Source organism: Lissotriton helveticus, chromosome 5_1 (assembly GCF_964261635.1).
Source record: "Lissotriton helveticus chromosome 5_1, aLisHel1.1, whole genome shotgun sequence".
NCBI classification, from domain to species: Eukaryota; Metazoa; Chordata; class Amphibia; order Caudata; family Salamandridae; genus Lissotriton; species Lissotriton helveticus.
Window position 1 is genome coordinate 1,046,550,971 of NC_136065.1, and position 20,821 is coordinate 1,046,571,791.

Below are 20,821 nucleotides of genomic sequence, written 5' to 3' on the forward strand. Positions count from 1 at the left end.
CTGTCCTGGGGTGGGTACACCCCCTAGCCTGCTCCTCTCCTGTGGGAGGGGGGCAGGAGCCTAGCTGTGATTGGGCAGGGCTCCCCATCTTCAAGATGGCCTGAGCCCGGGGTCGTGCTTCACCTAGTCTCCCCCACCTGAGGGGTGGGGTTGGTACAGGCTGGAACACCCCCCTTCCTTACATAGTTTTTCCCGCCAGTCTTCCCACCAGAGTGGGGGTCAGGACTGGTGGGGGCCAGTTGCTGGGTACAGCAAATGGTCTGGAGAAGCTCACAGAGGCGGCAGGCCTTTGAAGCTTCCCCCCTAGCACCTCGCCCAGGATGTGCATTGTTGCAGGCCCAGGAGAGCGGGGGCTCTCCACCCAGGGGTCCAGCAACATGTCTGCTGTGTGGCAGCCTAGGCAGCCTCTCAGTCCAGACGTGGATTGGGGTTAGGTTTCAGGGGGCATCTCTAAGATGCCCTCTGTGGTGCATTTTTCATTTAATCCCACACTGTCATCAGTGTGGTTTTAATGTGCTGAGAAATTTGATACCAAACTTGTCAGTCTTCAGTGTAGCCATTATGGTGTTGTGGAGTTTGTAATGTCGACCTCCCAGCACCATATACTCTTAATGGCATCACTGCACTTACAGTGCCCAGGAATGGCCCTGGGTACTGTAGGGGCACAGGGCTCATGCACCTGTGCCCACACCACTGGCATAGGGCACCCAGCTAGAGGGGTGACTGGTGTATGCCAGGGCAGTGGGTTTGTGGGCATGGAATACAGGGATGTGTGCCATGTCGACTCTTTGTTTAGTTATGTACTTAGGCACTCAGCGTGCAAAGGCGGTGTGTGGGTGCCAGGATACAGGACCCCTAAGGGTGGCACAATAAGTGTTGCACCCTTAGGGGTCTTACCTGGTCACCATGCCCTGGGTACCTAGAGTACCATTTACTAGGGGCTGACGGGTGGCCAGAGATGCCAATTGGGTTTTAGTTTCAACACAGTTTTCGGGAAGGAACAAGGCTCTGGGTACCTGGTTGGCAGGAGCCCAGGGCCCACTCAGTCAAAGCACATCAGCAGTTAGAAAAAAGTGGGGGCATACCAAGGCAAGAAAGATGGCACTTACTCACACATGTTAACCCCTTAACTTCTGCCTTCCCTCCCTCTCCCCTGTCCTGAGTTCTTTTATGGCAGTTTGGGGTAGATCGTGCTTAGAGTTCTGCAATATCCAAGGCAAATATGCATCCTATTTTTCCAACATTCTGGAGATTCTAAAGGTACCCAGGGTTTGTGGATTCTCCTAGAGGGTACCAAGAAAATAGGCGAAATACAGCAATTTGTTTTTTGAAAAATAGGGCGGAAAAGTGCTCCGGATAAGTGTCTGGTTTTTGCTCCCTAAAAATGGCATCAACTAACTGTTTGCTGTGCCAAAGTCCCCATCTTCCCAACTTTCAGGAACATGCACTGCTGAATGAAAACACACCTACTTTTGTGCCACAGTGTTGGCATTTTTCAAAGAGGTAGTCCTTTTTTCCTATTTTTGTGCTCTCAACTTACTTCCAGTTTGTGGTGGAAAAAAGTGTGAAACCCATGGGTGATCCAGGTAAGCTGTGGATTTCTGAAAAGTAGACAAAATTCCAAATTCAGCAAGAATTCATATGTGTAGATTCCTCAAGGTTTTACCAAGGCATATAACTGGTGAAATAAAGAAATATTGAAAGTGAGTAGGAAAAAGCAGCCATTTGTGACAATTGTTTTCATTTGTAACTTTCTGTCACAGTGGCCGATTAACAAAAGCAATACACCATTACATCCACTAGATCCTTCGGGTTGTGGGGATATAAAGGTTTTGTAGGTTCTCCAAGAACCCAAGGTTTCTAGAGCCAACAACCTAGCTAAACCATACAATGTTTTTTCATTGTGTACAGAGTATAGACCAATTCATATGGTTAAATATTTTGAGAGAAAATAGGAATCAAGGAAACCAATGTCTTTTTGGAATGGCACAAGATATGATTTTTAGGAGCAGTGGTTCATATGTACAACTCTGAATTTGCGGGATTCTGTAAGGGCATACGATTTAGAGGGTCTTTTTCAAAATGTCTTCTTTCTTATACACTGGCTTACATTTGAAAAACACAAATGCAGTGAAATCCAGTTAGTAATAACAAATGTTCTACTATTCTATACTCCCACAAGTCTTACGATAAAATTGGTACCTTACTTGTGTGGGTAGACCTACTGCCTGTGACAGGAAACAGGCTAAAACACAACTTGGACACATCACTGGTAGAACAAAAGAAGGGGCTTGAGCAGATGACATCTGCTTGTGATAGTGAATGCCCCTTTGAAGTAAATTAAGTTCTTGGGCACTACCTAACTGGTCCTCCTACCAGAAGAAGGAACACCTCCCCACACCCACCGTGCTCTGGAAACCGCACACCTCAACAGGTCCATTCAGCAGCTGGCTGGCAATTGGAAGCTAATACAAATTAGCCTCCAGGAGCTACAGTCAAGAAAAAGGTAAGTTTCAAAAACTGAATTTTCTTTAATATTTATTAAAAATCTGAGTTCATAATTGAGTTGGGCTTTAAAAAATCTTTAAAATAGTTCTTGAATTATGTTTTGTTGCTGGTGCCTAGCCTTAATATTACTTCCCAGTGTTTCTCCATGGGACCAGCCAGCCTTCCTCCAGTGAAAATAGCTTTTGGGGTTGAGTCACTGCAAGGACATGTTGATTTTAAATATCTATATGTTCCTTCATTTGAATGGAATTTGAGTTTATTTTCCTTTTCGGATTATCAGTAAGTTTGCCTTCAAACAGCTATACTGCCCATTTCCTATTCAGCAAGAAGCATCGTGAGATTTTGAGTCTAATTTGAATATTTAAGCAGAGAGGGCTTTCCTAGCTTCTTTTACACTCTTTTCTTTGAGCAGAGGAAGATAATTTTGCCAAAATGTCTGTCAGATATCCTCATTAAATACATTTTATTGAGTTTAATACATATAACCATAGTAATAATGTACTAACATTCCATCCCTAACTCTCTCTCTCATGTCTCCCCATTTTTTCTCGCCCAGATTATAAAATAGAAGTAAAGAGCAAAACTCCCCATGAGTGATATTTCTTATTTAGACGTCTCATCCAATCCCCTCCCAGGCTCATAATCACCCAGTTGTACTATCTGAAGAGTTCTTAGGTTTGAGAGCATGTGATATTTTCTAGCATCTTTTGTAAAGAGCTATAAACTATAAAAAAAATCCATTCTATTCTTGTAAGATTGAGTTAAATTATCTATCCCCAGGATCTGCCAAATTCTTTGGTAGAAGTCCATCTTTGGGTGAATAAGTGATGCGCCTATGTTTGCTTTAAATAGATTGTTTAACAAACATTATCACTATGTTAACAGGTTCTTCTAACCCTTTTGTCCAGCCAGATTTCATCATCAGCATCCACCCCAACCCTATCCCTGTGGGAGAGGGCAGCACATAATCAGCACTTATTGAGGCGATATTTTCCTGGATTTCTCTACAAAAGTCCACAATTTTATGCGATGTTTGAGTACATGAAGGGGATCCCAATCCAATACAGATCAAATTACTCTTCTTACATACTATGTCAGCATTCTGATTTGTGGTGTCATTTTAGAATTAGTTTTAGGACAATCTGTTTCCATTGTGTGTGTAAGTGGCGCCCTTGGCAGCAGAGGAAATTGTTTCTGCTGAATGTTGTGTGTGTGTGTGTGTGTGTGTGTTTAAATGGCTGTCAGTACTTTTTGTAGAACTGTTTCGAAGGGAGGTAGCTACAATTTTGAAAGGGGGTTGAAGAACCCAGTTGTGCTGAACATACATGTTCTCCTTTATCTAAAGCAAAATCTTGTTTACCCTGTTCTAAGTGTTTAATCTGCCCTTTAGAAAGCAAGCAACCTAGTTCAACGCATCTTCCTTCAGACTATAGTTGTAAACTTTTCCTGTCTAGATCCGAGTAAGGAGCAGGATTGTGAAATAAAGAAGTAAATGGCGAAGAAGAAAACACAGTCCCCATTACTTTTATACCATCCTTTCTGATCCATGGGATTACACACATGGAGCATCCTGTCAATCACTCACACTGATTACCTTGAAGCACCCACACTCTGAGCCTTTATGATTCCAATCTCACACCAGTCACTACTTTAAGTTCATTTTGGAAGATTGCAGTGCAAAAATTCCCTATATGATCTCCCTAAGACTACTCATACATGTTTCTTATTCTCACATTGTCACACAGGCGGTCTTCCAGGTCATTGCACTGGTCTCTACTATCTTTCAGGTGTTCCATTATATTAGTTACTGTTGATTGAGTTTCATCCGGGATTGTGCCCACATTAGAAATATCCTCTTATCACTCACTTGTTCTCCTATATCTTGGATATCTTCAGCCGTGTCAGTCATGGTTGCTGTTATGTGTGTTTGCACCGCATAATATTGATCTGTGAAGTCTTGCTCCATTTATTTTACAAGTCCAACGGACAAGAAATCTTCCTTTATAAGAGGGGCTTGAAGTGTTTGGCAAGGTTTCTGTAAGTATTTTTCATGTCATATGCAATACAGACCATGCTGGATACAAACATGATTAATGTGTTTGCATTTAAAATGAATGGAGTGTGAGGTTCAAGTTCAAGGCCTAGAAAGAAGGCAAATGTTACAGTTTGTGAGGTTAATAGCTAGAATTGCCATGGTTTTCTGAACTCCTGTTAATGAGCGAGAGGAACATTTCCATTCTGTGGTGCACACTCTTTTAAGACGCACTACAGCTGAGTTACGGAAGAGAAGGGACAATGACTTTGTGTGTTCAGCCTTGGAGTAAAAAGGAAGAAAAATGGCATGGAGTTTCTCAGTGTATTTTAAACAAGAAGCTTTGCTCAGATATCCTACATATATTAATACAGGAGCGGAGCATGAGCCAACCTGTCTTCGCTCCACAGATCACCATGCTTTAGAAAGCTATACGAAATACTGGGAAGAGGGACTATAGACATGGACCAATTCCTGGAGGGGACGCTGAAATGCAGAGGCCTCTTTTTTTCAGAGTTGGGGCTTCGATGTCCGATTCCTTTCTCCTCCTGCTTGACCTTCGATGTTGAATGTTTCTCCGAGGGACGTCCGCCACTAGTATCCTTGTGTCTGACCCTGGCAGGGGGCTCCTTGTGGTTAGACTTTCCTTCAACCGACGATTCTTTTGGCACTGAGGCAGTCTTGTGGAATTTGGAGTCTGAAAAATTTTGTTTAGCTCCTCCTTGTTTTTAGATGTTACCTGAGGATGTTTTCGGAATCCTCCCTTCTTGTGTTTCTTTGGTGGAACCTCTGGCTCCAACTTGACTAGCTCTCCCTTGGCATCCGATACTTTGACCTGTGCCACCTCTTTGCCTAATTCATCCTCTTCTTGGCTCGACAGCCAGAGTTCTCTTTGTGATGAGCTCCCTTTCTTCCGGGTCTTCTTTGTTGCGTGGTGTGCCTGCCTCTGCTTCGCCCTAGTCCATAGCGTCTTCTGAAGGAACTCTGTGCACGACTCGCAGCCTTCGACCATTTGGTCTCTTGGCAAACAGATGTTGCAAACTTGATGGTTGCCCTTGTGGATTAATTTATGGTGACATTTGAGATAGAACCTAAAGGCAGTGTTGTCCATTTATCTTGACTGTTCCTGCCCATGCATTCTCTGACAGCGTGGTTGTTAGCCCACCTACTTTTCAGTGATCTTCAGTATCTTTTGGTTATTTCCCTCTATGAGTGGATGTCCTTTGTGATCATTGTCCCCATGCTGTCCTCAACAATTCGTCGAACGTCTTGCTTTTCTTTTCTGGCGTCTGCAGAATTTGAGCGGATGCTTCCAGAACCAACAGTGGGGAAAAAACTGAAGATGGTGTCCATGCCTACGTCTGACATAGAGGGACGAGATAGTGCCAACTGTCCACAGACGACGTCAAATAAAACGAAACAAAAAGGACTAAAAAGTGTTCCGGACCGAACCACTATACAGCAAAATAATGCACTGCATTTGAATCCAGAAAACGTTTCAAGCTGCAAAACTGCTCCTACTAGTAAGTAGCCATATTGTTTTGGCATCTGCAAGCCTTAAGGAACAATAAGGTACACAGGGAGCATCACATGTCTTGGCATATAGTGAAGAATTAGTGCAACCAAGCTATTGCTGGGTAAAACGTAGGAAGACTAATAGGATAGGGAAAAGTGATTAAATATAATTGTGGCGGGTATTAAACCTTGAAATATACTTGAGGGGGATATTAAACCTATGCCATAATTTGAATAACTATTACTGGGCTCTTTATAATACTTAAACTCATTCTAATATACATTCCCTGTAGACAAATAGTCTATAATAAGTAAATATATATTCTGTGAAATATGAACTATTGCATGTGCATACCTATTTTGGGGGTTCTTTGTACACCACCTACAGATTAGAGATTCTGTGACCAGTTAGTCTGACTCCTAAACTATGCCCCCTGCCCGCCCTCCCTTAGCATAATTCTTTGCGAGAGGAGTGTGAGACACCTGCCAGTTCTGCTTTTGCCTGAAATGGAGACAGTTACCTTTTGTGGCTTGGAGGATCTACTAGGTGACCCAAAAAATCATTCTTCTTAGCAGCCATTGCAGTATCATTTGCAAAGATGGATCATCCACAATTTTGTTTTGAGAGCTCTTCTACGTGGGGATTTTTTCGCAAGATTAGTGAAGGTTAGCAATCTGTGCTTTATTTATGGATAAGGTTCGAGCAATCAAAATAGTGTCAGACCTTTTGAGTGGCTGTATCAAGTAGTAGTATGCTTTTAGTGGCAACTATGGAGCCTAGTGAAGTATAGAGGCAGAGGGAGTCAAACAGCCACACACACTGGGCCACTGACTGCCTACTTTAGGGGAGAAACATTGCGACGGATATAATCCTCTACTGTCTTTAGAAATGTATTGTGATTATTCTAATATATCAGCCAGCACAAATTCACCACTACCCTTGGTGCACTAAGATAAAGATTCTGTCTTCAACACTCAGTCCTTGTCTATTAAGTAAATGAGCTTGGGTACCTCACTCATTCTAACATTTGTTATGATCAGGGATCATATTGGTGCATGCTAATGGCAGATCCAAGCATCCATTTGCAGCAGCTTTCGGCTCATCTTCCATATCCATAATAACTCTGTGCAGAGCTCTGCGGCATACATAGCTATGGAGTATGTCTGTTCTTCAAAAGCATTATTCCCTTCAATATTGAAACTCTAAATGCCATGGGTACCCGGTCCAGTGATCCATGCTTTGATCCCCAACTCTCTGCCACCCTATCCCCCTCTTAGAAAGCATAGTTTTCCTCAAGAGTGTCCACACACCTCCTGCCCCTTTCCTCTCACTCGGTCTGCACCTCCAGAAGCCTGAGACTTCATTGCCCTCCTTTCAGGATTCCAGGCTTCCCTCTCCATTTTTTGTGGGTTGATTCACTCGAGCGAGTCCTCTATCTTCTCCTTGTGGGTGAACCTCAGTTCAGCTCCTAGCTAAGTCACTCACACCAGGCTGATGTCTATACTCTGCTTTCTTTGCTCTTTAAGCACTATATGGATGCTAGCCGTCTTCACAGGACGGGTTCCTCTTACTTCAATTGTTTTACACAATTAAGTGAGGGGCTTCATTGAATCCCTCATTGCCTCCACCTCTTGGTATGTAGTGTTTCAACTAAGCAGCAGCAACAGTGCGGGACAGGCTATTTGGGTGTTGCTGTTTGTCCGCATGACCGACTGGGAGCTCACCACCAGTGTCCACATCCCTCTGACGCTGGTCACTCTGACTTTGTCTTTAATCTGCGGTGTGGTTTTGCTGTACAGTTTCTCTGTTCTACTCTCAAGTATTTATTATTTAAAAATGTATTTGGATTGTATCACAAGATGAGCAAAGCCAGACTTCCAGACTGAAACTTAGTATGGACCTGGCAGTCAGGCTGTAAGTCAGAGGATCTTCAAAAAGTGTGAACTTGGCATAGGCTAGTAAAAGTGCCTTGTCCCCACAAAAAAAAGAGGGAATCACTTGAGAGTCTCTCTGTCGGTAGAAAGACTCTTTGAATTGGCTGAATTTCTACAAACATAAACTAGTGAGAGCTTATGAGAATTCTCTGATCAGTTAGTGGTTAAGGTATGATGGGCTTTGGTGTTGGTTACGAAGGATAATCAGAAGGAATAGATGGATGAGTAGTAGCAGAGTTTGTTAAGAAGGAAAATTCTAATTTCCTTTCCTAGCTACTTTTTTCTGCTTAGTGTCTTAATAAATCCTTCCGATGGTATTGACGTTCCTTATGTACAGAACTTGCTAGTGTGGAATATAAGTGAGCCTTGCAGCTCCGTATTGCTTTGAAAATAGGTGTGACTATTTCTTCTCAGTGGAACAATTAAATATGGCATTACGGTATTATTCACTACAGAATAAAGTTGTACATTTATTTATCCTAGTTAACTACTTCAAGATAAAGCACATCTCAGGCCCTCATGCCTGTCACGAAACTCCTCTCATGTAGAACAACCCTCCTCAATACAGCGCTGTCTATACCTGCAAGCTCCTGCTGGTAAACCATCAAACAAAGTAGAAGTGCTGGTTGGTTCCTCCAGTGGAGCCTGAGCGATACACAATAGTCAGTGGTGTATTTATTGTATGTAACTAGTTTTCAATTAGAGGTATGGTCACAGTGGAGCCCGACTTAAAACTAATACATACATACATACATACATTTGTCTCAAATACCCTATTGTATCACTTAAGTTGTTTTTATCCACTCTGCCAGTTTGGGACAAGCTATCTCCACCTAGCTCTGGCAGTTTGGCTCCTTGAGGGTTTGATCCCGGTGAGAGCTGGTGCTGCTCCTGGCGGAGGGATGTCTGGGTACCCTATAGACCTGGGCGCCCATGTGACCTTAACTTAGTGGACCTGGCCTGGGTCTGCCAAGGCATGCTGGACTTGGTTATTTTGGCATGCTGGACTTGGTTATTTTGCTCTGTGGACAGAAATGTGACTGGCAGCACCCCTATTGTTTATCCCTCACTGGGGCAGTCTGTGATTTGGCATCTTGCTCTGTGAAGCTCAGTAAACACAATGGGTATAAGTGATCATAAACCGTCCAGGCTCCTCTGACAAGATATGGGCGCACACAAAGGGGGTGCTTCTGCCCCCCAGGAGTTATCTGATAACACAGTATCAGATGTATTGCAGGAGATGAATGCCTGCCTGCAATCTGTCAATGCCAAAATAGACTCTCTGGTCTCTTGAATGGATAAGATCCAAGAGCAAGCGGATGACCAGGATACCGAACTTACCCAGGCCGAAACTCTGATTTCCGATCTTGACGATATACAAGATCAAGCTGCGAGGCATCTATATACACCACAACACAACTCTGAAGACATTCTGGGTGAGAAATGAGGACTTAGAGGGCAGGTCTCGTCAGAAGTGTTCGCATCCTAGGTGTCCCTGAAACAATGACAACTGGAAACATGGAGCTCTTCATCGAAAAGCTGTTGGTCCTCACTGTTTAGCATCACAAGTTCTCAAGTGGTTTCATAATCAAGAGAGCACATCGATCCCTCGTACCTATATCCAAACCTGGCCAGAAAACTAAACCTATAATAGCACACCTCCTCAGCTACAAAGACAGGATACTGAAACTAAATAGAGCTTCCCCAGATCTGCAGTATAAGGGCTCGAAGATCTTGTTCTACCCTGATTTCACTGAGGCCATGCAAGAGGATTCGGCGAACCTTTGCAGTTGTCAAGACTTCTCTGTTCTGTCTGTCTTAAATACTTGATGCTCTACCTGGCAAAACTGAAATTGGAATGCAAAGGTAAAATTTACTTTTTTCTGTAGCTTGGCTTGGCACTTTTTGAACATAACGTGCCCGCAGCTGGGAGCTCCGCATCATCTGGGCACAGCAAAAGGTATGGTGCTCTGGCCCTTAGTGACAATGAATACATGTTTTTACCTACTGATAAAAGTGCCTGACCTGATATTCTGTTGATTGCCATGTTTGAGTGTACCTGTAACAGCTGGTACACTCCCTGAACATATCTCTGCCTGTGTACAACAGTACGCAATCCAGTATTGCTCCATGAGGTTCAGATTTAGTCCCCATGTCCAATAGTAAAATGAGCATCGGCATTTCCACTGGTATATGGTGTATATCTGAACATGTCTCTGTATGGTAATGTATACTTACTATTGTTTATATGGTTGTGCTCCTTGAGGCTTAGTCTGGGGGGCGATTTTTAACACTACCCTTCCTACAACACTAAATCGAACCTCTGCAAAACCGCATCCTACACCAAAGGTCAGTAAGTCTTTATCTCAAGTGATGCAGTTGTGCTATTTTGTAGATGCATTGCACGTTTTACGCCCCTATAACCTGAATATACATATCATTCTCTTGTACATGATACGTCTGCCCGACTGGATATCAGTAGGCCTGGGTGGTATATTTCGTTCTGCTCGCAGAATTTGGTTAATTTTGCGTTCCGCGGAGAACGCAGAATTGCCAATAATTCCGCGGCTTTGGAATGTTTTGCTTGTTCGAGCTTTCAAAATGCGTGTTTGAGAGATTTCTCCCAAGCACGCAACCAGCAATTCAACGTGTTCGCGGAACGATTGTGTGCTTGTGGAGATTTTTTACTATTTCGCAGAGCTTTGCGTAGCGCGACTACGCAAATTCCGCCCACCCCTAGATATGAGGCAGATTTTACAGTCGCTTTGACCTATGGTTAGACGCACTGAAGTCCTCCCCCATACTCTATTATACCATTCCCTGTTCAAGCTGGTTTTTGACTGCCCAACGAACCCCTATGGCCAGAATCAAATCCATTGGTTGTACTCCAATACCCTTGCGAAAACCCGGGGAACCCTTCAGGGATGCCTGCTATCACCCTTAATTTTTGTAATTGAGATTGAGCCCCTTGCTTGCTGTATACGGGAACTACATTTGCTTCGGGCTTGAGGCTTGGTGGTGGATCCTTGATTATCTTGCTGTACGCAGATAACATGATACTCTATGTCCACGAACCAGAGAAAAATCTTTCACCCATTGTTTGGAGGCATTCATTCCTTCAAGTCAAGTGGTCTAAATCAGAACAGTTTCCCTTCACAGATTCTGCCTCGGTCAACCCTCTACGGTGGAGCCCAAAGGGGATAAAATACCAGAGAATATGGATAACACATGAGCATGCTGAGCTGCTAAGGGAAAACTTTGGGACAGCTATAGACCACTTACAAACGAGAGTGGATAGATCTGTATGATGTTGTATCTCTTTAGTGAAAATGGTGGCTCTACTGACATTTTTATAATTATTCACCAAGATTCCAGTGGTCTTTCGGCTCTGCTTTTTTAAGCAACTATGTCAAACATTACTCTGTTTGGTAAGCGATGGGTGACCTCCAAGAATCCGATGGGAGGTACTCGCTAAACCATCGCAGCAAAATGGGTTGGCAGTCTCTGCTTTCTATAGCTATTATCTTATTGCACAACCACACTATCTGGGATACCCGAGACACTATCTGAGATACTTAACACCGGCCAAAGCACTGTACCTCATATTAGAGCAGAGGGGCCATTAGCCATTCTGAAAACTTATTAGGTGCTCTGTCCCACCACGCATTGTACATGAGGACATTGACGTGATTGCAGCTACATGTCACCATTGGTGGCAGTTGGTGAGGGAATCTTGGCTTGAGAGACCCTATTCCCCGCTTAGATTTCTGCTGGACAGTCCAGCGATGTTCCCCCCTCTCCCTCACGCCACCCCTCCCACCAACCCTCTCCCAGGAGGGTGATATAAGATTCCTGCTACAGAAAGTTGGTCTATCGGTTTTGGGCGACCTGTTAGAAATAAAATATTCCTAACATTGAACAGTTTTCTAAATTGGGGTGCAAAAACCCTACCAGCGATACTTGCTTATCACAGAATTCGCTTGGCTCTTAGGGCTGGCCTCTCCACCTTCCCCCGCAACCCCTCTGGAATTGTTACTCCTCACCACATATATTGCTCAAAAAGACACTGGGCGCTTTATCTCCTTCTTATAGACCTTTGGCATGGCCACTGAGACACACCTCCTTGTGGAGGCTAAACAGAGATGGGAGTTTAACATTCGGGTGCAGCCTACCTGATAAGACGTGGGCATACTGCTGTGCACAGGTGTAGGAGACGCCTGTCAACTATAAACACAAATGGATTCATTTCACATTTATACACCAATATTGCTACACTACTGAACGGATTGCTGAACTTGGGGGATCTGATGGCAAAGCATGTAAATAATATGGGCTATTTGTAGCTGATTTTTAAAAATATTTTTTATGTAGCCTGGCAGTGTGAAACGTGTTGCTTTTTTGGTACAAGATATTTCAAGTGCTGAGTGACGTGTTTGAGTTTGTAACTAACCCTTCCCCACAGGTTGCCCTGCTGGGTGACAGATATGCTGAACCCCTGGAGTCTACATGTCTAGCCTCCCTGATGTTAGTTGTAGCCAAACGACAAGTAGCTATGGTCCGCATACAGAAAATAACTCCAACAATCTCCCAATGGCTCCAGGATGCTGCCTACTTTGGCAACATGGATGAGCGGTGCCCGGAGGAACTGCACTCCATGGCCCAATCAAAGGACATTTGGGAGCCCTAGCCAGCGTAATCTTCACCATGCTAAATTGAAATACATTTTTTTTTAAAGTACACCGGTTCTATAGCCCAGGTTTCCTGCAGATATAATATATCATACGGTTATAAAAATGGGGGTGTTGTTCCTATTGTCTTCCTTCTCTGTGAATGACCTGTTTTGCTGATGGGAACTACTTGTAGTATTAACGTCCAAGTATGGTAGACAAAAGTAGGAATGTCGATGCATATTTATGACATCAGGTCAATTTTTATCTAAATAAAGAAATCTTTAAGAAGAAGTAAAAAAAAGTGTGTAAAAATGTCAGTCTGTTTTTGTCTGATAGTCTTATCTAATAGCCAGTTTCTGTTGACAGAATTTGAGCAGAGCATTGCCGATTGCTAACAGTTCTTACCTTCCTCGTTTATTTATGTAGACGACGAATTGATGTTAACATTAACTGGCGGCTTGTTTGTGAAGTGTGTTTGCTTTGGTCGGAAGAAGCCAATTAAACTTTGACAATGACATGCCCACATCATGCTATAAAGAATATGAGGTCTATACTCCTATTATACCTCTAACTGAAGCAATCCGTGTTTGATGAGCAGGATCAACAATCTTGCTGGAAGACATTGCTATCTGCAGTGAACTGTTCCACTGACTCATGCTTTTCCCATTCCTAGGAGTGCAGATGGTGCCCATCAGCTGGTGTGAGATGCAGTGCCCGCAGACGCACATGAAGGAGTTCAGGAAAGTGGCCCGGGTGCAGCCAGAGTTTCTACAGACGTAGTCATCTTGAATTTCTCAGAAGTCTTGTTTCCCGCGCCTCTTGGAGCTGTGCTGCACACTCCGCACTGTTGGCAGCTCTCCTGGTGTAAATAAAATCTGTTGTTCTAGGACATGTACAGTCTTGCTGCTCAATGTGGTGTCCATGGCAAAAGGGTACATTGGTTGACGGAAGAGATTGCATATCAGCAGATTCATGTTCAACAAAAAATTGTTTCTCAAAATTCTTTGCTCCTCAGTGCCTAAAGTGGTTATACTGCTCGGAAAATGGTTTGATATGGTCCGATTCGGCACAAAATGAGTAATGCCGTTTATTTTTGCAGGCTTTCTTAATGCAACTAAAGTGTAATGTTTGTATTTAAAGAAACATAAAGGTACATTCTAATTATTGCTGGGGTTTTTTTTTAATCCCACTGCTTGTTCGGCTTTAGTGTTTTTTGTTCTATAATTACTAGTCTGGCCCACTGGCTTTGAATACGTGATTATTATTCATTAGCTAAGCGAAGGGCAAATAAATGTGAAAAAGGAAAAAAAAGCTGCCCTAGAGGAAGATCTTTACTTTTCTCATTGACGCCACAGCGTTTTCCAGTTCTGTACTTCGACCATGTTGAGACACTTCCCCTGTGTATGCATGTACGTACAAAGTTCGAAAATAATCCTCAAACAAAGCTGTTTTTTACCAAAGAAAGAGAGGCCTCTTTGACCTTTGCGTCCTGCTATAAACTCGTTGTACATCAACTGGCGATTTTGGAATCTTCTTCAATGCCTATTAACAATGTAAACCATCGTTGAGAACTTCGCAGGGGTTCACCTAAAGAGTGTTCTGAACCGATTTTACTTCATGAAATTGGACAGATTTTCACCCAAAAATGAAAACAAGCCCGCTATTCTGTTCACTTTTGCTTTGCTGTACTGATCATGTATATTCCCACAGCAGCCCCGCACGGATGGGATGTAGTGAGTCTCATTTCTATTTAATTCTACTTTTTTAATGTATATAAAAAAGTGTTTTGCGTAGAAGCAACAAGCATGCCGATTAAGTTCATACTGTATATTAGTGTCACACTATGTACTTTGATGATCTTTGTTTTTTTAAAGAATAACAAATACTTGATAGAATTCTGCAATGGATCACACTCCGCTAGCCCCTCCTCCGGGTCGCCCCTAAGCACTCTGGTATTTGAAGTGCATGTAGTTCGAAGAATAAAAGTCAAGTTCATAAGTGGTTCACCAAAGTTGGTGCGAGTAGGTACTCGTTGTTCCCAAAATCTCTAGACCCAAGACATGGCTCGGGTTTCGGGATAGTTTCCCTCATCAGTAGAGAACAAGTATGGGGTGGATGAGAAGGCCGCCAAGTAACCGTCACAGGCCTCGATGCCTCCCTGACTCGCAGGGCGTCTCCAGAAGCTCGTCAGCTTGGCGCTCAAGGGAGCGATAAGTAGAATTCTGCAATGGATCGCACTCCGCTAGCCCCTCCTCCGGGTCGCCCCTAAGCACTCTGGTATTTGAAGTGCATGTAGTTCGAAGAATAAAAGTCAAGTTCATAAGTGGTTCACCAAAGTTGGTGCGAGTAGGTACTCGTTGTTCCCAGTGCGCTCCATTGCGGTGGTCTTTAACAAATACTTGATATTTACAAATAATTTTGCAAATTAAAGACATCTTGCACAAATTGCAACTAGTCAGTAGTATATGTTAATGTACGAGGAGTCACTAAAATTCTTGTTAGTTCTTATCTTCTCTCAACTCCTATAGCGACAGAGCTCCTTAGAAATAACTATATAATTAGAGCTGCCGGTTTTATGGTATTTATTTTTCTGCCATTTCCGTCTGGTTTTTATCCATATTTATTTTTTGAGAATTTTATCTGTATTTATCCATATTTTTGGGGAGGTTTGTGGAAAATGTAAGCTAAAATTAGCATATTTCCACATTTAATTAACCAATAAATGTACACTCATTCTTGAAGGTCTGCCAGCTTTTAGTGCTGTGAGTACCCACAGAAGATAAATCAATGCACTTATATATGAAAACATGCAAATTTTACTATTAACTTTGTGCATATCTACTGCTGTTTAAGCCTCTTTTTTTTTAACCCCCTTAGCTATTAATCCACACATCTATTGGCCTGGCAGTCATGGCAGACAGTATTTAGAATTACTCGAAAAGCAACTACATTTCGGTTTTTATCCACATTTAAAAATAAATACAGACAAGAAAATTAATGTTTTCTGTCTGCATCTGTAAAAATCAGTAAAAACGGAAAACAGCGTTTGTATATATATATATATATATATATATATACATACATACATACATACATACAGACACATAGATTGGCTGACCATGTCATGTGTTCAAGGGCTTCAGGGCCCGAAACGCGTCATGGCGAACGGAGTGATGGACTTGACTGAATAAAGCAAGCAAATTTACCTAACTGGGTCCGGTTCGTTATTTTGCAGCAAGCTGTCAGGAAAAACGGAGTTCCTGTAATATATATATATATATATATATATATATATATATATATATATATTCACTGAAAAAACCATAGGTTATAGACCATATATAGTTAGGAATTAGCATTTATAAAACCTTATTTTACTCACACAAAACCATTGAAATTCGCATATATAGTTAGTTGCACTAACTATATATTTCGCGCACCCGCAATCCACTGCTGATGATGTCACATATTACATCATTCATGACATGGTCAGTGACATCACTGATGACATCACTGATGACATCTCAAATGACATCACTGATGACATCCAGTGACTGTATGTTTCTGTAAAGTTAAAATATGTCTTACATATTGAAGAATGAGTGGATGTATAAGTGTCTGGATGAAGGATTTAGTAGGTGCATGACTGACTGTATGAGTGAGTGATTAAATGTGTCTCACTGAGTGCATGGGTTAGTGACTAAACTGTCTTAATTTGTGCATCATTATGTCTGTTGTTCTGTAAACTGCTGCATGTGTTGATCAGTAGCTATATGAGTAACTATATGGGTTATTGATTGGTTGCCCAAGTATTTGTATGGGAGACTGAGTGTGTGTGTGGGTGGTTGGGAGGTGTATGACTGTGCATAGATGTGTGAGCAGTTGATTCACTAGATGTATGGGTTCAAAAGTGCATGTGGAAAAAGCTGTATGGGCGGTTGACTGTGTGCATGAGTGTATTGGTGAGTGAATGGATATCTCAGTGCTACATGTCAAAGTAAGAACATATGTAAAACACAGTATATGTGAGAGTTGACATATATAAATAACTGTGCATAAGAGCCAGTGAATGTGTGAGTGGCTGTATGGATCATTGTGAACTTGTATCAGGGATTGTATAAGAGAGTAAATATGTGTTAGTATATGTTTGAATAAGTAAGGTGTGTATAACTGTATAGTTGAGGAAATGGAGGTGTGATTGATTCTTTGCATGACTGACTAGGTGTGTGAGTAACTCCATGGATGAGTGACAGTCTGTGAGTGTCTGTTTACACTGAGTGTATATAAGGTTATATTAGAGTCTGAAGAGGTTCATCGTATTATCACATGAATGATGTCATCAGTGATGTGATCAGTAATGTCATTTGAGATGTCATCAGTGATGTCACTGACCATGTCATGAATGATGTAATATGTGACATCATCAGCAGTGGATTGCGGGTGCGCGAAATATATAGTTAGTGCAACTAACTATATATGCAAATTTCAATGGTTTTGTGTGTGTAAAATAAGGTTTTATAAATGCTAATTCCTAACTATATATGGTCTATAACCTATGGTTTTTTCAGTGAATTTTCAAGGTTTTGTAAATGCTAATTCCTAACTATATATGGTCTATAACCTATGTTTTTTTCAGTGAATTTCAATGGTTTTTTTAATAGCAAATATCAAAAGCTGTAAAATGTATTCTTTTAAAGGAAAAATATATTTTATATGTATTTAATATAGTTTTTTTTATGTATATAATTTTTTTTTTTAGTTTCGCTACCGGTCCGCGCACCGGGTAGCTTCCCGTTAGCTCAATTTGGTGCCGCGAGCCGATCCGCGCACCGGGAAACGTTCCGTTTGCACAACTGCTGCGTTCGAGAACAACATCGTGACGCGTCGCGTAAGCGCGACGTATCGCGTTGCCGCGTAATGCGTCTTATGACGCGCCGCGTTAGCACACTCGGAAGTGCTCCGGAGCGCGACCCGAGGCGCGAAGCGCAGCACCCCGGAAGCGCTCCGGGCGGGCAGCGGGACGCGTAACGTAAGCGTGACAGGTCATGTGACCTGAAAATAACACTTTTCATTGGTTTAGAACATTTTTTTTTCCCAAATGATGAAAACCCCACCTTTTTTCCTCACTCTGACTTTCATTTTTGTGAGAGGAAGACCTGTTTCTGCTTGTTCAGTCATGGCATCTGTAGTAGCTGCAGCTAGTGGACCCCCACCACCACCACAACCACCTAGGAAGGAAGGACCACCTGCACAGTTCCTTCCAAACCCAGAGGAAGAGGAAGAAGAAGAGGAAGAGGAGGTAGAGCCGAGGCAGTTCTTGCGTGAAGAGCCCCGGCAATCCCACCACATAGACCATTTTATATGGCAATTTTTTTCTTACCCTCAAGAGCAAAAAAAGGTCAATGCCCGGCACGTGACATACCTCATTTGCAATGCAGTTCTGTCCCGAGGCACAGACAAAAAGTATAGTTTTGGAAACTATACTATGTACCGCCACATGCAGAGGTGGCATCCAATCAATTATAGCGTTGCTGAGGTGCGTCACCTCCAGGATAACCCACCAACTCCTGTGGCCAGTATATCGTCACAGGAAACTCTATCGGGACCAGAGGCGAGGGAGACGGTCCCAAGTATTCAAAAGAATTTTGTGCACCTGAAGCTAGTGTGCATTTATTGTGGTGCACTAATTTCTTATGGGGAGAGGAGTATCATTTTAATTAATAGAGCATTTGAAAACCACAAGTGCTCAAAACACCCCAAGAAGTAATTTTTTTTTTTGCTCCTGTTGAGCCCTTTCTAATGCCTGTTTTTCGTTGTTCCCCCCCAAAAAAATATAAAATTGTTCAAAAAATACAACAAAAAATGTTCAGAAAATAAATATATAAAACAACAAAAACAATAAAAAAAGTTCTTTTCAGAACTACCTCCCATTTATAAAAAATTGCTAAAATGTTTAGCACTCTGGCAATCTCTTTTTTCTTTTTTATTCGCTTCCCGGTTCGCGCGCCGGTGCGCGAACCGGAAGCGAACCAAAAAAAATAAAAATAAAGAGTGAGTATAAGGGAAGGAGACAGGGAGAATAATGTTAAAAGAAAGACAGCTAGAGGGAGTAACACAGAGATACTGTATAATAGATAATTAGACAAAGAAAAGATGTAAGAGGGTATAATTGAGAAAAAGAAAATAGATAAGGAAGTGAAAGAAAAAAGAGAGTAGAAGAATAATAAGCAAGAGTTACTTTGAGAATGTGAGTGAATGTTCAAATTAAAAAGAAAGAGAGTAAAGGATGTGGAATGAGAGGTAGGGATAGAACCGGACTAAAACAACAACCCTGAGGGACGGTGTTAAAAAAACAGTGAGCGAAAGTAAATAGGAATAAAACAAGGTGTATGATAGTGAATAAGGTTAAAACATGTGGAATGACAGAGAGAAAAAGCAGAAAGAAGAAAAGAAGAAGTGACAGAAAAGTAATTGAAGCAGCAAAGAAATGTAAATAACATAGTGTGCTTGAACTACAGGGAGAAAGCATAATGAACAACTAGTAAAAGAGTGAAGAGACAGTGAGAGTACGAGAGACGGACTGAGTGAAAAGGAGTGAGGAACTGTGAGAACAGAGGGACTGACAAAAGGAGTGGAGTAAGTAAGTAATAGAAAAGGAATGAGGGAAAAAGCAAAGGAAGGAAACAGGGTTAAGGAAATAAAGCAGTGGAACTAATAGAAGTTGAATGTTATAGAGATGTAAGGGAAAGAGTACTAAATACTTACCTTATAGTTGTCTTGGTTTTCTAAATTCAACATTTTGTTGTTGAAGATGGAACATTCTTGCAGAGTTGGCATCAAACATATCCCAGATTTCTTCTCAGTAATTTCCTTAAAAATATTCTCTGGCAGAACGTCTTCATCTGGATACAAATTTGACAGTAATCGTGCATGTAAAGCTTCCTTCCCTGTTGAAGATGGAACATTCTTGCAGAGTTGGCATCAAACATATCCCAGATTTCTTCTCAGTAATTTTCTTAAAAATATTCTCTGGCAGAACGTCTTCATCTGGATACAAATTTGACAGTAATCGTGCATGTAAAGCTTCCTTCCCATGCTCGTTCACTTTTCCGATTCTAACATCTTGTAGAATATTCTTATAATCTTCATCCTTCGCCTGACGCATATTTTCACGCAGTTCAGCATAATTGAAGTTTAACCATATATTAACGTTGCCAATGCTCCCTGGTATCTTCATGCGTAAGCAGTTTAAACACTGGTTGTCCTTTCACTGGTGTCAGCTGCAGAAGATCACCGAAAACAATGATGTGTTTGCCACCAAATAACACATCATACTCTGTTTTAAGAACTTCTTGCATTCTCAAATGCACAAAGGCAAGCATGACATTGGAAACCATGCTTACTTCGTCAATGATAAGAAGTTTAATCTTCTTTAGGACTCTTGAAACTTCACAACAAGCATCTCCAGATAACTTATGGTATTGTAATTTGTTATCATGCTCCACTGGCAGCATCAGTAGACAATGCAAAGTAATACCTTTAATATTATGTGCTGCCAGTCCAGTTGGAGCGGTGACAACACAAGACAGCAATGACTCAGTCCTTTTCTGCAGATAACATGAAATTGCTTTAATGAGGAAACTTTTTCCAGTTCCTGCTTCTCCACTCACGTACAGTCGGACAGGCTTCAACGACGTACATGAGCACTCTTTCTTCTCATGACTTAATCCATGATCAATTTGGTTGGTAACTTCGTCATATATTTTTCTCTGCTCAACGTTGAGTTGTCTTTCCAAATCTTCGAAGTTAACCGCATCCTCCTGAGCATGTGCCATGGCTCTTTCCACTTCAATCATGGCAGTGGCAGCTTCATTTTCGATAACTCGTCCTCCTAGTGGATCCTGACTCAATGAAGTGGGACTCTGACTATCCTGAGAACTGTCTCTAGCAATCTCGGCTGCAATTGTTGCTTCCTGCTCTACAGAGGAGACGGTGTATATTGAATTTTAGACTCTTCATTGGTACCTACATGTTGGTACTTACATCACCCACACAACACAACAGCTCTATGCAGAGCTACCCTACCTCAAAGCACTCTAAAATATTATTTTACTGTTTCCCTTGGTTTTCCCCTTGTTACGCTTTCCGGAACGCTACCCGG

General features: G+C 42.0%; 1 protein-coding gene across 1 annotated transcript in view; it reads left to right on the forward strand.

Annotated features, from left to right (window-relative positions):
* Window positions 1-13,824, forward strand: part of EXOSC1 (exosome component 1) — a 148,713-nt gene extending 134,889 nt beyond the window's left edge. Inside the window, exon 8 of the mRNA XM_078643581.1 lies at window positions 13,334-13,824. Within this exon, the coding sequence (XP_078499707.1) occupies window positions 13,334-13,440 (107 nt within the window). The 3' untranslated portion in view covers window positions 13,441-13,824. The remainder of the gene's footprint in view (window positions 1-13,333) is intronic.
* The last annotated feature ends 6,997 nt before the right edge of the window (window positions 13,825-20,821 follow it).